The 15,952-nt window shown below is 53.2% G+C and overlaps 2 protein-coding genes across 5 annotated transcripts in view; one reads left to right on the forward strand and one right to left on the reverse strand.

The window, feature by feature from the left end:
- Positions 1–13,930, forward strand: part of ECHDC2 (enoyl-CoA hydratase domain containing 2) — a 26,739-nt gene extending 12,809 nt beyond the window's left edge. For 2 of the 3 annotated variants that reach the window (XM_056815119.1, XM_056815121.1), the window contains exons 3-10: positions 958–1,045; positions 2,011–2,097; positions 2,711–2,803; positions 4,715–4,771; positions 5,073–5,260; positions 5,999–6,049; positions 7,456–7,503; positions 8,040–13,930. In XM_056815119.1, the coding sequence (XP_056671097.1) occupies positions 958–1,045; positions 2,011–2,097; positions 2,711–2,803; positions 4,715–4,771; positions 5,073–5,260; positions 5,999–6,049; positions 7,456–7,503; positions 8,040–8,117 (690 nt within the window). In that variant the 3' untranslated portion in view covers positions 8,118–13,930. Of the gene's footprint in view, positions 1–957; positions 1,046–2,010; positions 2,098–2,710; positions 2,804–4,714; positions 4,772–5,072; positions 5,261–5,998; positions 6,050–6,221; positions 7,159–7,455; positions 7,504–8,039 lie in introns of those variants that run through there. The other variant, XM_056815120.1, reaches the window with a different exon arrangement.
- ZYG11A (zyg-11 family member A, cell cycle regulator) overlaps positions 11,347–15,952 on the reverse strand; it is a 31,812-nt gene continuing 27,206 nt past the window's right edge. For both annotated transcript variants that reach the window (XM_001371362.4, XM_056815118.1), the window contains exon 14: positions 11,347–15,359. In XM_001371362.4, coding sequence (XP_001371399.2) covers positions 15,178–15,359 — 182 coding nt within the window. In that variant the 3' untranslated portion in view covers positions 11,347–15,177. The remainder of the gene's footprint in view (positions 15,360–15,952) is intronic.

Genomic DNA, 15,952 nt, shown 5'->3' on the forward strand with positions numbered 1-15,952 from the left:
GACCCTGTCAAAGGCAGCGTTTGGTCTTAGAGAAGAGTGCAGAGATGGAAGAGGCGGAGGGGAGGAGGCAGGAGTGGGGCGAGGGAGAAGGCCTGATGAGCGCCAAGGCAGAGGGAATGCTAAGGCCTGGCAGTCCTGAGGAGGCTGGAACCCCCTGTGTGTGCGGAAGGACAAAACCTCCCGAGACAGCCCCTCCGATAAGAGAAGCTGCTCCGCTGGCACTCTTCTCACGTGCCTCCTTGGGTGCCCTACTGGGGGAGACAAGCTGGAGAGGCCTCCAGGTTTGTGACCCTGGTGACCGCCTCAGCGTCTCATCCGAGGACTCGCCCGGCTCGGGTCAGAGGCATCCCTGTGCCAAGTCCCTGGGCCGCCCCAGTTGCCTTCTCCTGGCAGTGTTCCTCCATGTGGCCGCCCATCAGGACACGAATGGTGTCCTGTCTCCCCAGGCCTGCAGTGCTCTCCTTCAGCCCCCCTTTGGGGATTCTGCAAGAGGCGCCCCTTCCAAGAGACCCTCCTGAAGCGTAGGACCAGGGTCAAGCTATGGAGCCCCCTGAGCCTCCGCTCCCTCCCTCCTCTGTAAAAGGAGGGGCTGGCCTGGCAACTCCCTGGATTCCCCGGTTGGGGTGTTTGCACGTGCCTCTGTCCCCTGTAAACTCATTGAGGGCAGACCCTTCCGGGGCTTGGTGTGCCTGTCCCCGAAGCAAGGGGTCAGCTCTGCTCAGCAGATGCTTCTTTATCGAGGCGTTGCTCACTGGGAGCTGAGCCAAAGCAGAACCAGTCCCTGCCCTCCAGGGGCTTCGTGTCCAATGAGGGAGACCACAGGAAGACCAGGGCACCCCAGATTCATCCAGCAACGCGTGCACCCCGTCTTCAAACCCCCCCCATGGCTGGCGGTGGCTCCTCCTCTCCCCGGGGCCCTCTCGCCCCTTCGCCCACCCGGATCCTTCTCTCTTGTAGTTGTCGGATGCCCTGGACGAGCTTCGCCTGGACAGAAGCGTCCGAGTGGTCGTGTTTAAGAGCTGTGTCCAGGGGGTGTTCTGTGCAGGTAGGCGGCTGCCCCGTCTGCCCTGGGGACACCTCAGAGACCCCGAGGTTCCACGCCTTTGGCCTCTTGGCTGCCTGCACCCTTCCTAATCTGGGGTGCCCAGCCGCCCGGGACTGCCCCAGAGCCTTGGGAGCACTTATTAAACGCTTACTGTGTGCTGGGTACAAGCCCAAGGCAGGCCCCTGCCATTCCCCTCAGTCAGTGCAGCCAGGATCGACGGCAAAGGCCTCCCAAGCCCCATCCTGGGCCTCCATTCTCCTCCTTCCCCTCCTTGTTGTCTGGGTAAATGTACCCTTTCCTCTTGGTCAAACGGCCAGGGTGCCCACGAGGAGGCAGGGCTTGGCCTAGGCGAGGGCCTCCTGCTCTGGGGCAGGAACTTTCTCTGCGCTGGGGAAGGGGCCTGGCAGGGCTCCCCTCGCCAGTGTCTGCTGGACAAAGGCGCCTGGGGGGGGGCGGTCTGAGGATCCAAGAGGGGGCTAAAGGGGCCTCCGAGGCTGCCTCACTTCACAGAGCAGGGAAGGGATTGCTGTAAGGACACACCGTAAGTTGTAAAGGGAGAATTGGAATCCAGGCTCTGCGCCACCAAAGGGGCGGGGGGGGGGGGGGGGGGGGGGGGGGAGCAGGCAGCTCTGCCAAATCCTTTACTACTTCCTAGAGCCGGGCAGCTCGGTGGCCCGGCCCTGGCCGTGGACCCTTTCTGGCCGTGTGACCCTGGGCAAGTCATTGAACCCCATGGCCGGCCCTTGAGGCTCAGACTTCAGACTACCACAGAGGGTTGTGCGTTTGGAATAAAATACGAACCAGCCTCGGACCCTCCGGGATTCCGACCTCTTTTTAGCGTCTGATTCCTTCCTTTCCGTCTCTGATCCGCCACTGAGCAGCGGCTCCCAGGCGGGAGGGGGGGGGGGGGGCGAGCCACTTGGCCAGGCCCGACTCCCTGCCCTGAGGGCTCCTGACCTCCCCAGGTGCGGACCTGAAGGAGAGGGAGCAGATGAGCGAGCCCGAGGTGGCCGCCTTCGTGCACAAGCTGCGGGCTCTGATGAACCAGATCGGTAAGTGCAGAGGCCCCCCGAAGAGGCCGGCCTCCCGCCCCACCCCCACTAGGGGCCCAGCCTCCGCCCTGGCCCAGCTTTGCTGGGCAGGAAGCTCTAAACCCTGCCTGTGCTGGTGCCGCCATCTAGGGCCCGCCAGAGCGAGGCCGGCACCCCCCGGAGAGCCAGCGTGCCGCCTTCTCCCGCCCGGTGACTCCCAGCCCCCCCCAGCACCGGGCACTCCTTGGGGCCTGCCCGCTGCCCGGGGCGTCTGGGGCCCTCCGGCCTGGGCAGACGTGGGGCCTCCGTCCGCCCCTCTGCTCGGCCCAGGGCCGGATCGGACTGACCGGCGGCGTCTCTTGGGGTCTCTCCATCCTCACAACTCTCAGGAACCTCTTTGTCAGCAGGGGACACTGAGGCAGAAGCCCTCCTGCCTTTTTTCTCTTCTCCTCTGCCTCGGGGGTGGCTAAGATGCTCCTAAAACCTATAAAACCTATTAAAAATGGATTGGGAAATGTGGGCGGGGCGACGGGGGGAGGATTCCACCCCAGCAGGACCTCCCCGGGCTGAATCTGGTCAGGGCGGGGCCAGCCTGGGGCTCGGGAGGCTCCTGCACGGCCTTGTGTCCCCGCAGCCACGTTCCCTGCGCCCACCATCGCGGCCCTGGATGGATTCGCCCTGGGCGGGGGGCTCGAGCTGGCCTTGGCCTGTGATCTCCGAGTGGCAGGTACGTTGGCCAGAGAGCGGGCGGGGGACCCCTGGGGAGCCGGGATCGCCTCCCCTGAGCAGCAGACTTGGAAGGAAGGAGAGCTTTGCGGCTCAAGGGCCCTCCGAGGCCCGCCGGAGCAGATGGAGGCTTGCGGAGGGAGGGTCCCGCCCCCGGTCGCGCCCCTTCCCAGCACGGCGGCAGGGAGGGCCCGTTTCTACAGAGCTTTGAGGTTTACGATCAACGGATTTTTTAAATGACCAGTCAAGTAAGACCGGGGAGGCGCTGGACGGGGCCATGGTGCAAGATGCTCCTCTCAGCCCCCTCCTGGGGAACAGAGACCCGAGGAAGTCACTGGCCCGGGGTCACCTGGCCAGTGGAGGCAACCCTTAAGATTGGACCAGGCTCTTTTCAGGATATCAGCCCACCTTGGGGGGAGCGGGGGAGGCAGGCCAGAGGAGGCCAGCCTAGCCAGAGCGCGAGGTCATAGCAGAGGGCCAGAGCCATGAAGAAATTCAGGTATCCCTTCCGCGTTGGTTGTGGCGGTGAGGAGCACCCCATGACCTCGAGAATCCACACCAAACTCTGTGGCCCCCCCTTTGGACCAGAGAAGGCTGCCTATGGTCTTCCTCTTTTATGGGGTGCTTGCAGCCCCCTCATTTTGTGTCCCCTGCTGGCCTTTGCCTCAAAATCTCAGGGATACGTGCTCTCATGAACCTTTGTCAGAAGAGGAAACTGAGGCAGTCAGCAGTGAAGTCACGGGGTTAGTTTTGCTCACCTGCCTTTTTTCTCTTTTATTCTAATGCCAGTGCCCCCCAAGTCACCCTATGGAAGGGATAGTAGCTATGCGCTGGGTGCTGTCCTTGGTGCTAACGTGAGGGGGGAAGATGGAAGAGGACAGGCTGTGGATAGGCAGTGTGAGGGAGGGAGGGAGGGAGGGAGGGAGGGAGGGAGGGAGGGAGGGAGGGAGGGATGGATGGATGGAGGAATGAAAAAACCTTTATTAAGCACTTACTTTGTGCTCGGCACTGACCTGAGCCCTGTGGATGCAAACACTAAGATGAAGACTCTTAACCTGGCATCCATTAACTTTCCTCTTCCTGTTTTGGTCCTGTAGGTCAGTCTAATTTGCCTCCTGTATAAGCCCATGTTGGCTTCCCCTGTGACTGACCGCCCCCAGGCCCCAGGACACCAAAGGGATGAAGAGCCCCTGGTCTAAAGCATTTCTTGGGAATGACTAGGGGCATCCATTCCTAGATCCAGAGCAGGAAGGGATGTTGGAGGCTGTTTAATCCAAGCCTCTCATTTTATAGATGGAGAAACTGAGGCCCTGGAAGGGGAAGGCTTGTCCCAGATCACACAAGCAGTGAGGGACAGAATCTGGACTCGAGCTCAGGACTTAGGACTACAAATCCAGGGCTCATTTCCCAATGTGAGACCAAATGTTGGACATGGAGTCAAGAGACCTGGGTTCAAATTGTCGTTCTGCTTTTGAACTGAATGACCCTGGATGAGTTGCTGGCGCTGTCCGAGTCTTGGTTTCTGGATCTGTAAAGTGGAGACCAATTCTTAGAGCAAGCCTTGCCTGATGGGGTCCCCAAGGGAATGGCTCCGTAAACTCTAAACCATTCCAGAAAAGTGGACTGTTCTCACCGCAGAGACCCCTGAATGCCAGGCCGAAAGCTTGGCTTTTGCATGGACAGTGGGGTTTGGGGAGTTGAAGGATTGAGGATGCGGATGGCTGAGGGGACAGGAAGCAGTGTTGTGTGCATGGGGGAGGGGTTGCCATAGTTTGCATCCTCGCCAAAGGCCTTCCTCTCTTCACTGTCCCAAGGGTACGGGGAGGCCTGGGTCTTGGATGGACAAGGGGCTTGGGGCGGAAGGCCTGGAGAGGATGGGAAGGGACTTTCACAATGTCTCCTGCTTAAATAGCTTCCTCCGCCGTCATGGGACTGATAGAGACGACGCGAGGACTCCTTCCAGGGGCAGGTACTGCAGCCCCAAGCCTCCCCGGCCCTGCCCCAGCCCCCCAGCTCCAGGAGGTGCCCACATCCTCCCTGTGTTTCTGTCCTTCCCCCATCCCGAGTGGAGCAGTCCTTGGCCAGGTGTTCAGCCATGGGAGGAAGGATGAAACATCAACTGGGAGGGAGAGCGTAGAATTGGCTTCCTCCAGAAAGCCTATGCCAAACCCCATCTCTGAGGGCCACCTGGCTGTGCATTCTGGCGCTGGTGGACGCCCACAAAGGCCTTCCCCCTCTCTTCCTGGGCCCACACTCGCATCTTCTTGTAGGGGGAACCCAGCGCCTGCCTCGGTGTGTGGGGGTGGGCCTGGCCAAGGAGCTCATCTTCACCGGGCGCCGCATCAGCGGAGAAGAAGCGAAGGCCATCGGGCTGGTGAACCATGCGGTGCCTCAGGACCAGGAGGGCACCGCAGCCTACCGCAGGTCCCTGGAGCTTGCCAGGGAGATCGTGCCACAGGTGATGGAGCTGGGGGCGAGGGGGCGAGGGCGCGGGACCCTCCCACCCATTCCCGCCAGCACCTAGGACTTGCCCACGCATGCACACACATCCGCTCTGGCTCCGGGAAGGAGACATTTAGTCCAGAGAGAGAGGACGGTCTAAAGCCCCCAGAACCCAGGCTGGCAGAGTGGATGATGAAACCCGAGTCCTCCATTCACTGGAGGCCTTGTAGTTGGTGCCTTCCAGCTTGTCCAAGTAGCACACGGAATTGGGGAGTGGGAGGCCAGACTTGTGGGTGCTCTGTGGCGATGGGGGGGGTGTAACTAGGAAGGGGGCCTAGACAGGACGAGCCTCGCTCTCCCTCAGTGGGATCTGGGTGGGGGAAGGCTGCCCAGTGAGAGCAGCTGCCCTCTGTGGGCTTTGGGGTGCTAGTGGAGAGGGATGGTGGGGCTGTTCCTTCTCCATCTTAGGAGAACCCAAGCTCCCGGAGGGCAGGAACTTTTTCCTTATGTCTTTGTGCCAAACGCGTGGAAGATACTTGTTGAATGAAAGCAACCTCTTTTGTCTGTTGGCTCACGTGTAAAATGAGTCTCCTCCCTCGGGTCCCTTCCGGCTTTGACATTAGAGGACTTGCCCACATTGGTCCCCAAGAGGAGGACGGGTAACAATGGTCACGAGTCTGAGTAGAGCACGGAGCTTTCTGGGTCACGAAGCTGGCCTATTTGGCGTCTCAGACCCGTCTCTTTCCCCATGTAGGCCCCCATCGCAGTGAGAATGGGAAAAGTGGCCATTGACAGAGGAATGGAGGTGAGAAAGGGGGCTGGGAACGAGCAGGGTGGGACCCGAGGGTTCAAGCACGGGCTTCTAGGACCTACTGAGAGATGGCGTGCGGTGGGGAAAAGAGCCCTCCTTAAATGCTGGCTCGCCTACTTACTGCCGTGGGTAAGTCGGTTTCCTGGGCTTCGGTTTTCTCTACCAGGAAGTTTAACTGGATCGAGGTTTCCTCATCTTTTTTGTGTCCTGTGCTCTTGGTGCGGTGAAGCCGAGGGCCCCGTCTCAGAGCAATGTTTGCAAATGTATAAAGTAAAATATTGAGCAAGCATTTTATGGAAATCAAGTTGTCTAAATGCAAAAACAAATCCATTGCTGGTCCTCCAAGTTAAGAACTCCCAAACTAGAGGATAAGCAGGGATAGCCTAGAGCTAGAAAAAATAGGTTACCCCATAGGAGGCGGCGGTGGTCCATGACACTATGCTTGAACCCTATGACTACGAATGGATGGGGACCAACTGGCCCAGGCCAGGAGCAGAGACTGTGCCAAGCCCCTTCCACCAAGAGACTGTTCCTGGTCTGGAGCCTACATGTTGATACAGGATCCGTGCCAGACCTGCTAGGGGCATTCGCCGTTCCCCAGGCCCACATCGGTGCCAGGCTCAGCCCCAAGTGCCCACAGCCCAGGGCTGGCCCAGGCAACTGCATTATTTAACTGAATTAGTGGTACCTGAACTCCCCCAGGAACCCTCTGAAACCTCCGCCCAGATCAGGGAGTGGAGTGGTCAGGCCACCGGCCAAAGTCCGGCCTGCCGAGCAAGGCCGCGGGATCGGAGGGCTGCTTTGGAGGGTCTCCCTTTGATGGAAACTCAGCTTGAAGTCTTAGAGCCCAGCTATGACGCTGCCTTCTTCACCCCTCGGGGGTCCCAGAACCCTGGCAGCCAGATTTACAAACTGCTTCCCAGCTGTGCTCTTAAAAGCATCAAATAAACTACCGAAGATGAAGGAGGAAACCAGTTCCATTAGAATCGTTAGCAAACATTTCCTTAAAAAGCTCATGGAGGGGGCAGCTGGGTAGCTCAGTGGATTGAGAGCCAGGCCTAGAGACGGGAGGTCCTAGCTTCAAATCTGGCCTCAGACACTTCCCAGCTGTGTGACCCTGGGCAAGTCACTTGACCCCCATGGCCTAGCCCTAACCACTCTTCTGCCTTGGAGCCAATACACAGTATTGACTCCAAGACGGAAGGTGAGGGTTTAAAAAAAAAAAAAGCTCATGGACTCCCGGGCATGAGCCTTTGGCCTGGATGATGTCTAAGCGTCGATGTTCTCCGCTGAGAGCGAGTCCAGATGGGAAGTTCCCTCTGGCTGAGCAAGAGAGATCCCCCCCCCCCCCGCCTCCTAGAATAGTCTCTGGATTCTCCTTGTGTTCTCCCTCCCTGCAGGTGGACATCTCTTCCGGAATGGCCATCGAAGGAATGTGTTATGCCCAGGTATCCAAGTTATGTGGGGTCATCTACCTGACTAGCCCAAGTTGGAGAGGAGGAACCCCAGGGCTGGGTTCGAGTCGTCCCCTTTCCCTCAGGACATAGCTCTGTAATTCCAGGAAGTCACTGGGCCTCTTTCTGCCTCCCCTTGGGAAAGGAAGGAGTGAGCTCCTCGCCACTCAGCAGGCCAGAGGGATCCCAGCCACGGTGCAGCGGGATTCCTTTCTGGCTGGGAGTCGTGTCGTGAAGAGGTCAGGAGAGGGAGGGCAGCTCTCCTGGGCGTCGAGGAGGCTTGGCCGAGTTGGCAGCGGCTCCTCAGAGCATCAGCAGGACTTACTCGGTGCTCGTTAGATCTCAAAAGGGCGAAGCTAAGCCGATCCCCGGCCGACGGCCTCTCGTTTCCCCGAGTGGCTACAAGGTCAGGTAGAGCCCCAGAGGGTCTCCGTCGCTGCCTCTCCCCACAGTCCTCGAGACAGGCCTGTAAGGATCCAGCCCTAGACCGGCTCCGTGCCGAGAATTACAATCTTGCCTTTTCTTTGCAGAACATCCCAACTCGGGACCGGCTAGAAGGCATGGCGGCCTTCCGGGAGAAGCGGCCGCCCCGTTTTGTTGGCGAGTGACAAGCGTATTCCCTGCAGCCTTGGCCCCTGGGGGGACGCACTTAGAAAAGTCGGCTCTTGAGAGCATGTGCTTTGTTTCCCCATAAAATCCTTCCCCCTGGTCAGTAACGGCTGTGGTTCACCTTCCCTCCGGATCACTGCTTTGCATCTTACGGGGGTGGAAGAGCTCAGGAGACTCGGACCCCTCTCTGGGTTTCAGCAGTAATAAGTAGCATTTCGATCGCACCTTCATTTGATCTCCACAATCATCCTGGGAGCGCGATGCTATTATTATTCCCATTTAACTGATGAAGAAACTGAGGCCCAGAGAGGCTAAGGGACATGCCCGGGTCACACAGCTAACAAGTATCAGAAGTAAGATTCAGACACTGCAGCCTCCTGCTTGGACAGACACACATGCAAGCTCTGGTACTTTCTTTGAAAAAAGACAGCTCGCCTTCCACCTTAGAATCAATAGCACGTATTGGTTCCAAGGCAGAAGAGCGGTCAGGGCTAGCCAGTGGGGGTGAAGTGACTTGCCCAGGGTCACCCAGCTAGCACGTGTCGGAGGCCAGATTTGAAGGCCCAGTATTTTCTAACCCGATCTCCCTGCCGTTGGGGAAAAGCGAAAGGCCTGGCTCTTGGCCAGGACCCCCAGAAATGGCCTGGCACGTGAAGCCTATTCCCAGTCCCTCCACCCCCATCCCTTAGAAGTTCTGGCTGCCGGACCGCCTGGGGACCAAGTCTGGCCCAGCAGGAAATAAGACAATTGGGCCGAGGGAGAGCGGCCTGGCAGGCAGTGCCGCCCTCCTTGTGGCTGGACATCTACAGCTGTCCATCTACAAAGGCATCTACTTCTCCCCCTGCACCCCCCGGGGGGGGAGGGGGCCTTGTGGACCAGGCAGTGCAGCCCCCTCATTACCGAGAGCCCTGGGGAGGCGCAAGAATGGCAGAGGCAGAACCAGACACCCTCCTCTCCCGAGTCTCAGCACGGCTACCTAGTGAGGAGCCCAGCATCCTCCAGAGATGGCAGCTAAGCTCCCCCTGACCCCCATCCCCTTAGCTGCAGCTCCAGAGCGCTCTATGAGAAAGCACAGCTTCCGGCACTGAGGCAGCCACTTTCCCAGAACCAGCCTCCAGAACTGCCATCTCCAGGATCAACTCAGAAAACCAAGAAAAAGGACAGACAGGCCTCCAGGGAGGAAGAGGGCGAGAAGAGAGCTTAGAATCACACCTTAATTCATCACTATGTTACTATATAGTATAGGCGAATAATGTCTTCCTCAAGTGGTGCCCTCCCTTCTGGCTGAGGCCGGTGATTCCATCTTCTCTGGTGGATTGGCGGCCTCGTCATCCCCATTCTTACTTGACATCAGTCTCTCCCTGCTGCCACGTAGACAAAGCCCTTTGCTCCATCCTTCAAGGCCTGCTCTACCTGTCACACCCCCTTCTCTAACAGTCATCCCCCTTGGAGAACCCCACTGCCTGAGAGAGAGCCATGTCTGCAGCCGGGAAGTCCTGGGTTCAAACCTAGCCTCAGACACTTCCTAGCTTTGTGACCTTGGGCAAGTCACTTATTGCCTAGTCCTTACCGCTCTTCTGCCTTGGAATGGATACTTCCTATTGATTCTAAGACAGCACTCCAGCTTATGCAGCCCTTTACACCTCCTTCCCTCCCAGCCTTCTTACATCCTGGCTCCCCAAGTATTCTCTCAGCCAGTGATCTGACCTTGCCTGACTGACTGTGCCTTCGCCTCGGTCATCTACCAAGTCTCCAGTTTCTGGCTTCCTTCAAGGAAGTCCCAGCTAAAGTCCCTTCTCAGTCCTCCTCAATCTTCGATCCTTCCACTGAGATTCTCTCCAAATCTTGTTTGTAGCTAGTTGTTTGATGTTGCCTTCCTTTTCTCAGATTCTAAGATGGAAGGTAAGAGGGCAAGAAAAAGAGACAAGGAAGGAAGGAAGGAAGGAAGGAGGGAGGGAGGGAGGGAGGGAAGGAAGGAAGGAAAGAAGGAAGGAAGGAAGGAAAGGGAAGGGAGGTGTTTTCTATCTGTTTTTCAGAACTGACTGACCCCAATGAATTGGAGTTCAAATGGTGTGGTTTTTGGTACCAGTAATGCTTCCTTTGTCCTGTATCAGTTTACATAAGGCGGCCTATGCTTCTCTGAATTCCTCATGTAGTAATATTCACCATACTTAGATACTATCATTTACTCAGCCATTTCCCAATGGGCGGCTGATTTTGTTGGTTTTTTTGCCATCATTAAAAAATGCTATGACATCATGGCACACATAGGGAGCTTTTCTGTCTGCCTTAGACATTCTTGAGTTAAGTCTAGGCAGGGACCATGGCTTTTGCCATTTCTTTGATTCCCTGAGCTTAATCCAGTGCCTGACACACAAGAGGCACTTTATAAATGTACACTTGACTGAACAAATTCAATAGTCCAAAAAAAGTTGCCGCTAAATGCTAAGCACGGCAGTCAAATTCTCTGGAGAGAGCTGCATGGAAGGAAGTTAAAGGTGAAAAGGCAGGCAAGATGGGAAGGAACTGGGCTGATGAGATTTCAATGCCAAACAAGACTTTGTTTGATTCTGGTGCCCGCTAGATGTTTCTCAGGTTTGTGGAGCAGGACAGACCCATGCTTTAGGAAAAAGTGCTTTGGCAGCTAAATGGAGACAAGGAGACCAATGAGGCAATAGGAGTGGTCCAGGAAAAAGGTGATAAAAGGCCTGAATTCTTGAGATTATTTCCAATTTATCCTATCTTCTTTGTACACAGTTGTTGACATGTTTTCCTCCCCTCTTGGACTGGGAGCTCCTGGGCAGGGGCTATTTTTTTCTCTTTGTACCTTCAGTGCTTAGTACAGTGCCAGGCACACAATAGGAGCATAGTCAATGCCAGTTCGATGAGATAGGACCTAGGATTGGGGTTGTGTGAGTAGAGAAGGCCCTGCACATGGAAAAGGAGGGAACTTATAAAGACAGAATGACAAGGTCTGACAATAGACACATGGGGTATGAGTAAAAATTCTAAGGGGATACCAAGATTGGAATCCTGAGTGACTGAAAAATGATGGTGCCTTAGCAATAATTGGGAAGAGATTTGGGAAGAAAAATCCTAAGTTCAGCTTGAGATGGCCTATGGAAATATTTGGAGAGGCAAGGCTTGACCTGAGAATCATCTATAGTTGTAAGGGGGGGATATTTTTAAAAGGGTTGGACTTGATTATTTAAGAATGGTCGACAGGAATTTAATTCCAAAAGAGATTTATTTTACAATTTATTTACAAAACATAGAGAAGAATGAAGGAAATCAGAGAGAGGGGATAAGGTAAGATATCTAGCCTAAGCACTAAGTAATTTACTTTTGCCCCACCCCCACCTCCCTTTTACATCTACCAATCACAGTTTACACTTTTGCTTTTAGGACTGCTGTGGGGCAGTCAGTTGATTTTGATTCGTCACCCACTATTTCACACATGGGTCACAGACTTCCCACTTAATGTGGAAATGGGGTGTTTACACCTTTGGTGATTAAATCTAAAAATAGGCACGGGTTACAATTTAATCTTCATAGTCAGGGGAGAGTTAATTAATTTCATTGTAGAGTTAAATTTAATATCCACATAGTCAATGCAGGAGAGCTGATGAGGTCACTGACTGAGATAATATAAGACTAGCAGAGGAAGGCCATGGACCTCTTGGGAGACACCCAAGATGAGGGGCATGACCTCCAGGAAGGAGAGGACAATATCCAGGATGAGAAAGAAATCAAAGATTGCACAGAGAGCTCCAAGAGATAAGTATTAGATTTGGCAATGAAATTGTCATTGGTAATGGAAGGGAAAACAAACAGCTTTGGATTATTTCTCAAGGATAAAATAGAAATAGAAATGTTTCCCATCTTCCTCCTGGGTGAGATCCATTTTGAATATAGACTGATGTCTAGTCAATTGCCCCCAACAAATTAAATCTTGCTATTTCTTGGTTAGCAGATCATTCCTGGGGAAACCTGGCATCAGCAGCTAGCAGGAGTCAAATTGCCAGGCTTCTTCCCAGCCCATCCACTTAGACCCTTCTGCAGCCTTTGACAGAGTGGATCACTCTTCTTGGATTCTCTCCTAGTTCTACCAGTCTAACCTCTTTTTATTAGTCTTCTTGGCTGGATCTTCAACTAGGTCACACCATGTGAGTGTCTCCCAAAATTCCATCCCAGGCCACATTTTCTATGCCAACCACATTATCTTCCTTGTAATCTGCTCAGGATTCTCTGTCCTATTTGTTAAGCCTAACCAGAGTCTCCTCTCAGCCTCACATCACCTATTATCTATTAAATCTTAAACTGGAAATATTAAAACCATGTCCAAAATAATAACAGCTAACATTAGAGATGGTTACCAATAGAAAGGCTTCTCTCCTCTGCCACTAGCCCCCACTTTGGTGCTGGCCCTCATCACCTCCTATCTGATTACTGCAGTAACTGCTGGGGAGGGTCTGCCCACTTTGAATCTCTCCCTGCTCCAATCCATGTTCTACTCAGCTGCCAAAATGGTCATCCTGAAATACAGCCAAGTATGCCAACCCTCATCACCTGCAGTGGTTACTTACTCTCTCCAGGATCAAAATGAAGTCCTGTTTGGCTTTTAAAGCCCTGTGCAACCTGGCCCCTTCCTACTTAGCAGTCTTCAGACACTTTCTTCCCTCCATGGACTCTACAATCTGGTGATGGAGTGCCTCAAACCCATCACTCTTATTTGCCATCCTTTGGGCTTTCTCCCTGATTTCCCACACCCCTGGGAAACTTTCTTCCTTACCCTATCTCCTGTCTGCCTTCAAGATTCAGTTCGAATACTCTCTCCTGCAGGTCTTTTCCATTTCCCCGGGCTCTCCTCTAAACCCTCTAGGACTTTCCCTCAGAGATTACTCCCCATTTATTCTGTAGGAATCTTTTTTAAAATTAGGTCTTTTTTAAATATCATAATTGTTCCCCACCCTCAGTATCCTTCCCCTTTTCCTCTTAGGGAGCCATCCCACAATAGTACTTTTTAAGACAAAAAAAGAGCAAAAGAATAAGATCACTGCATCAACTAAATATGAGAATGCATGCCATATGCCCCATGTGTGGGCCTCCCTCCCACTTCTGCAAGGGATGAGGTAGAAGTGTCTCCTGATGTCCTTTTCTTTGTGATTTTTTAACATTCCCTTTTGATTGTATTTGCTCTTCCTATTTACACTGTAGTCCCTATATAGTTGGGGGCTTTAAACTGCATCAGTTCTGTAGATCTGTCCACACTTCTCTATATCAGCACATTTGACATTTCTCAAGCCACAGTAAAATGGACAGCCAGCTAGGTTCAAATCCAGCCTGTTACTAGCTGGGTGACCCTGAGCAAGTTACCAAACCTGTTCCGAGTTTCCCCAATGGAAAATAGGAAAACAATTTTTGTTTCCAGTCCTTTGATGTCACAAAAAAATTTGGGGGACTTTGCAAGAACCTACTTGATTGGGAAATCTAGTAATGGAATCTCTGGGTCAAAGGTTATGGACAATTTAGTTGCTTTTATTTCATAATTCCAAACTGCCTTCCAAAATGGTGGCTGGGGTCATAAAAAGGACAGGATGAAGAGACTTGAAGAAGAGGAATGAAAGTCACCTGGCAGATAACTGGGTGAATGAGAAGGAAGATGCTTATCAAGTTGCACAGCTGGGTGACTGGAAGGGGAATGGTGGCTGAGCCAGATGGACAATTCAGTGGTTCACAGAACCAAGTCTGAAGGGACCTCAGGGTCAACATCATTACCATTATTAAACAGACCTCAGTTTACACAAAGAGACTATTGGGGTCTATGAGGGGAAGGGTCAGCAGAACTGGTGCTTGTTGGCTGGGGGGGGGGGGGGGGGGGAGTAGAGTTCCCACCTCTGCTCTCCAGGGCAAAAGAAGGGGTTTTGGCCTTAAATCCTGACCAGTGAGTAGTACAAGAGAGCTCACTACTGAACTAAAAGGGGAAACCTCAGCTTTTCCTAGTAAGTGGTGGCCTGGGAAACCATGAGAGGCTCTCTTTCCCATCTCTGTGGATAATGACAGGACTGAAGACAGCTCCGGTTTCTGTGACTTTGAGGTTTACCCAGTGAACCTTGTGAGGTAGGCACTGTGAGGATTGTTCCCATTTTGCAAATAAAAAAACTAAGACCCTGGGAGATTAAGGGACTTGCCTAGAGCTTCAGTTAGGAGAACTAGAGCTGGGGCTCAGACTCCACTAAAACTGTGGGCCCAATCCAAATATCTAAGTTGCCAAAAGTCCTTTCACCCAGACTCCCCTCCAGAGTCCTTCTCTCAACATAGCCTTTGAGGTTGAGGGCAAAGGCAATACAAATTAAATACCATCAAATCTTAAAAAGAAAGGAGTTTGTTGACTTTGATGGCCTTTCTAAATTTTTCAAAACCGACATTATATTATTTTTTAAAAAAACTTTTATTAAAAAAATGAAAGCCAAATAAAGGTTCTATTTCTAAAATGACACATTTATCAGGTGACTACCCCAAGGCCCTGCACTCCAGGACCAGTGCTGGAGTGACCTAGGAGCCAGGCTCTTGAGGTGAAATGTGGGGTCCCTCAGCGTCCCTGCCCAAGTGCTCAGTGCCACCTAGGGCTCCCCCACCCCCTGACAGCCAAGCAAACAAGCCCAAGATGGAGAACAATTCTCAAGTCTCCACATGGATTGGAAACAAACCGCCTTTTAACAGGCACTTTCCACCATGGCCTTGCCAAGAGTAAACAAAAACATTTTAAATATTATTTTGGCTCCAGCTCAGGAGTTTGTCAACAGCAAAAGCCCGTGGCTCTCTTTCCCCCAAACAGCCACTAGAGTCAGAACCACTTTCCCTGCCCATGGAGTCATCTGCCGGTGATTTTTGGCTGTGCCCAAGCCAAAGTAACCTCCACCTTTGTAAGCCCAGGACAATCGATGGATCAAGATCAACTGAACAACTCACAAAGTCAAAGGCAGCAGCAGCCATTAGACATTCAATCAAAGGCCGGCAGGTGAGAAGGCAGAGGGTGAGAGCTCCTTGGGCGCCTCCTTATGTCTGGAGAGGCACTTTAGATCCAGAGGACTTCCTGTAGCTCATAAAATGCATGTGAAAGTCTACAAGGATGGACACAGCGATCTGGTGTACATGGGGCTCTGCCTGGGCATGGTCTCGGATATCTTCCAAGAGCTGCAGTCCACCCTCTTCCATGAGCATCCGGCAGTATTTGGTGGCTAAAAGAACAAATAGAAAAATGAGTCAGGCAACGAGGTCCCTGAGAGCCCTTGGACACAAGAGTATACTCCCTCTCTCCAGCCTCTTATCATTCTGGGCCCCGTGAACATGGTTATGCTCAGGATGGCTGAGCTTCAAACCAAGACTCCATCACGAGTAATAGCAGTGAGGACCAGCTCTGCTGACAATACTCCAGGATCTATTCCTGGGGATCTAGGCCACCCTACCCCTCCAACCCCTATCCCCACTGAAAAGGACTAAGTCTCCAAGGCCCTCTCCTCTTCTCCTATATTTAGGTAATCTGAACATTAGCCCCCAAAATCTTTCCTCTATCACTTTTCACACTATTTTTAGGGTCTCTCAAATGTTAGAGAAGGGCCTGAGTCAGTAAATATTTGACAATGGTGTTCCTGTGCCATTCAAGAATGCCTTTCTGAAGTCAGTCCTAGCCAGAACCTGAAGACATCTTTCTGGGGAAGGAGAAGGCTTCTTTGTCTCATCTAATGTTGTGCTTCTGTAGAACCAATCAATGATAGTGGGGCATAACGAGCCTACTGCCAGATTCTTCCATTCCTACATAAAGGGCCAGTCT

This window comes from Monodelphis domestica, chromosome 2 (genome assembly GCF_027887165.1).
Source record: "Monodelphis domestica isolate mMonDom1 chromosome 2, mMonDom1.pri, whole genome shotgun sequence".
NCBI lineage: Eukaryota > Metazoa > Chordata > Mammalia > Didelphimorphia > Didelphidae > Monodelphis > Monodelphis domestica.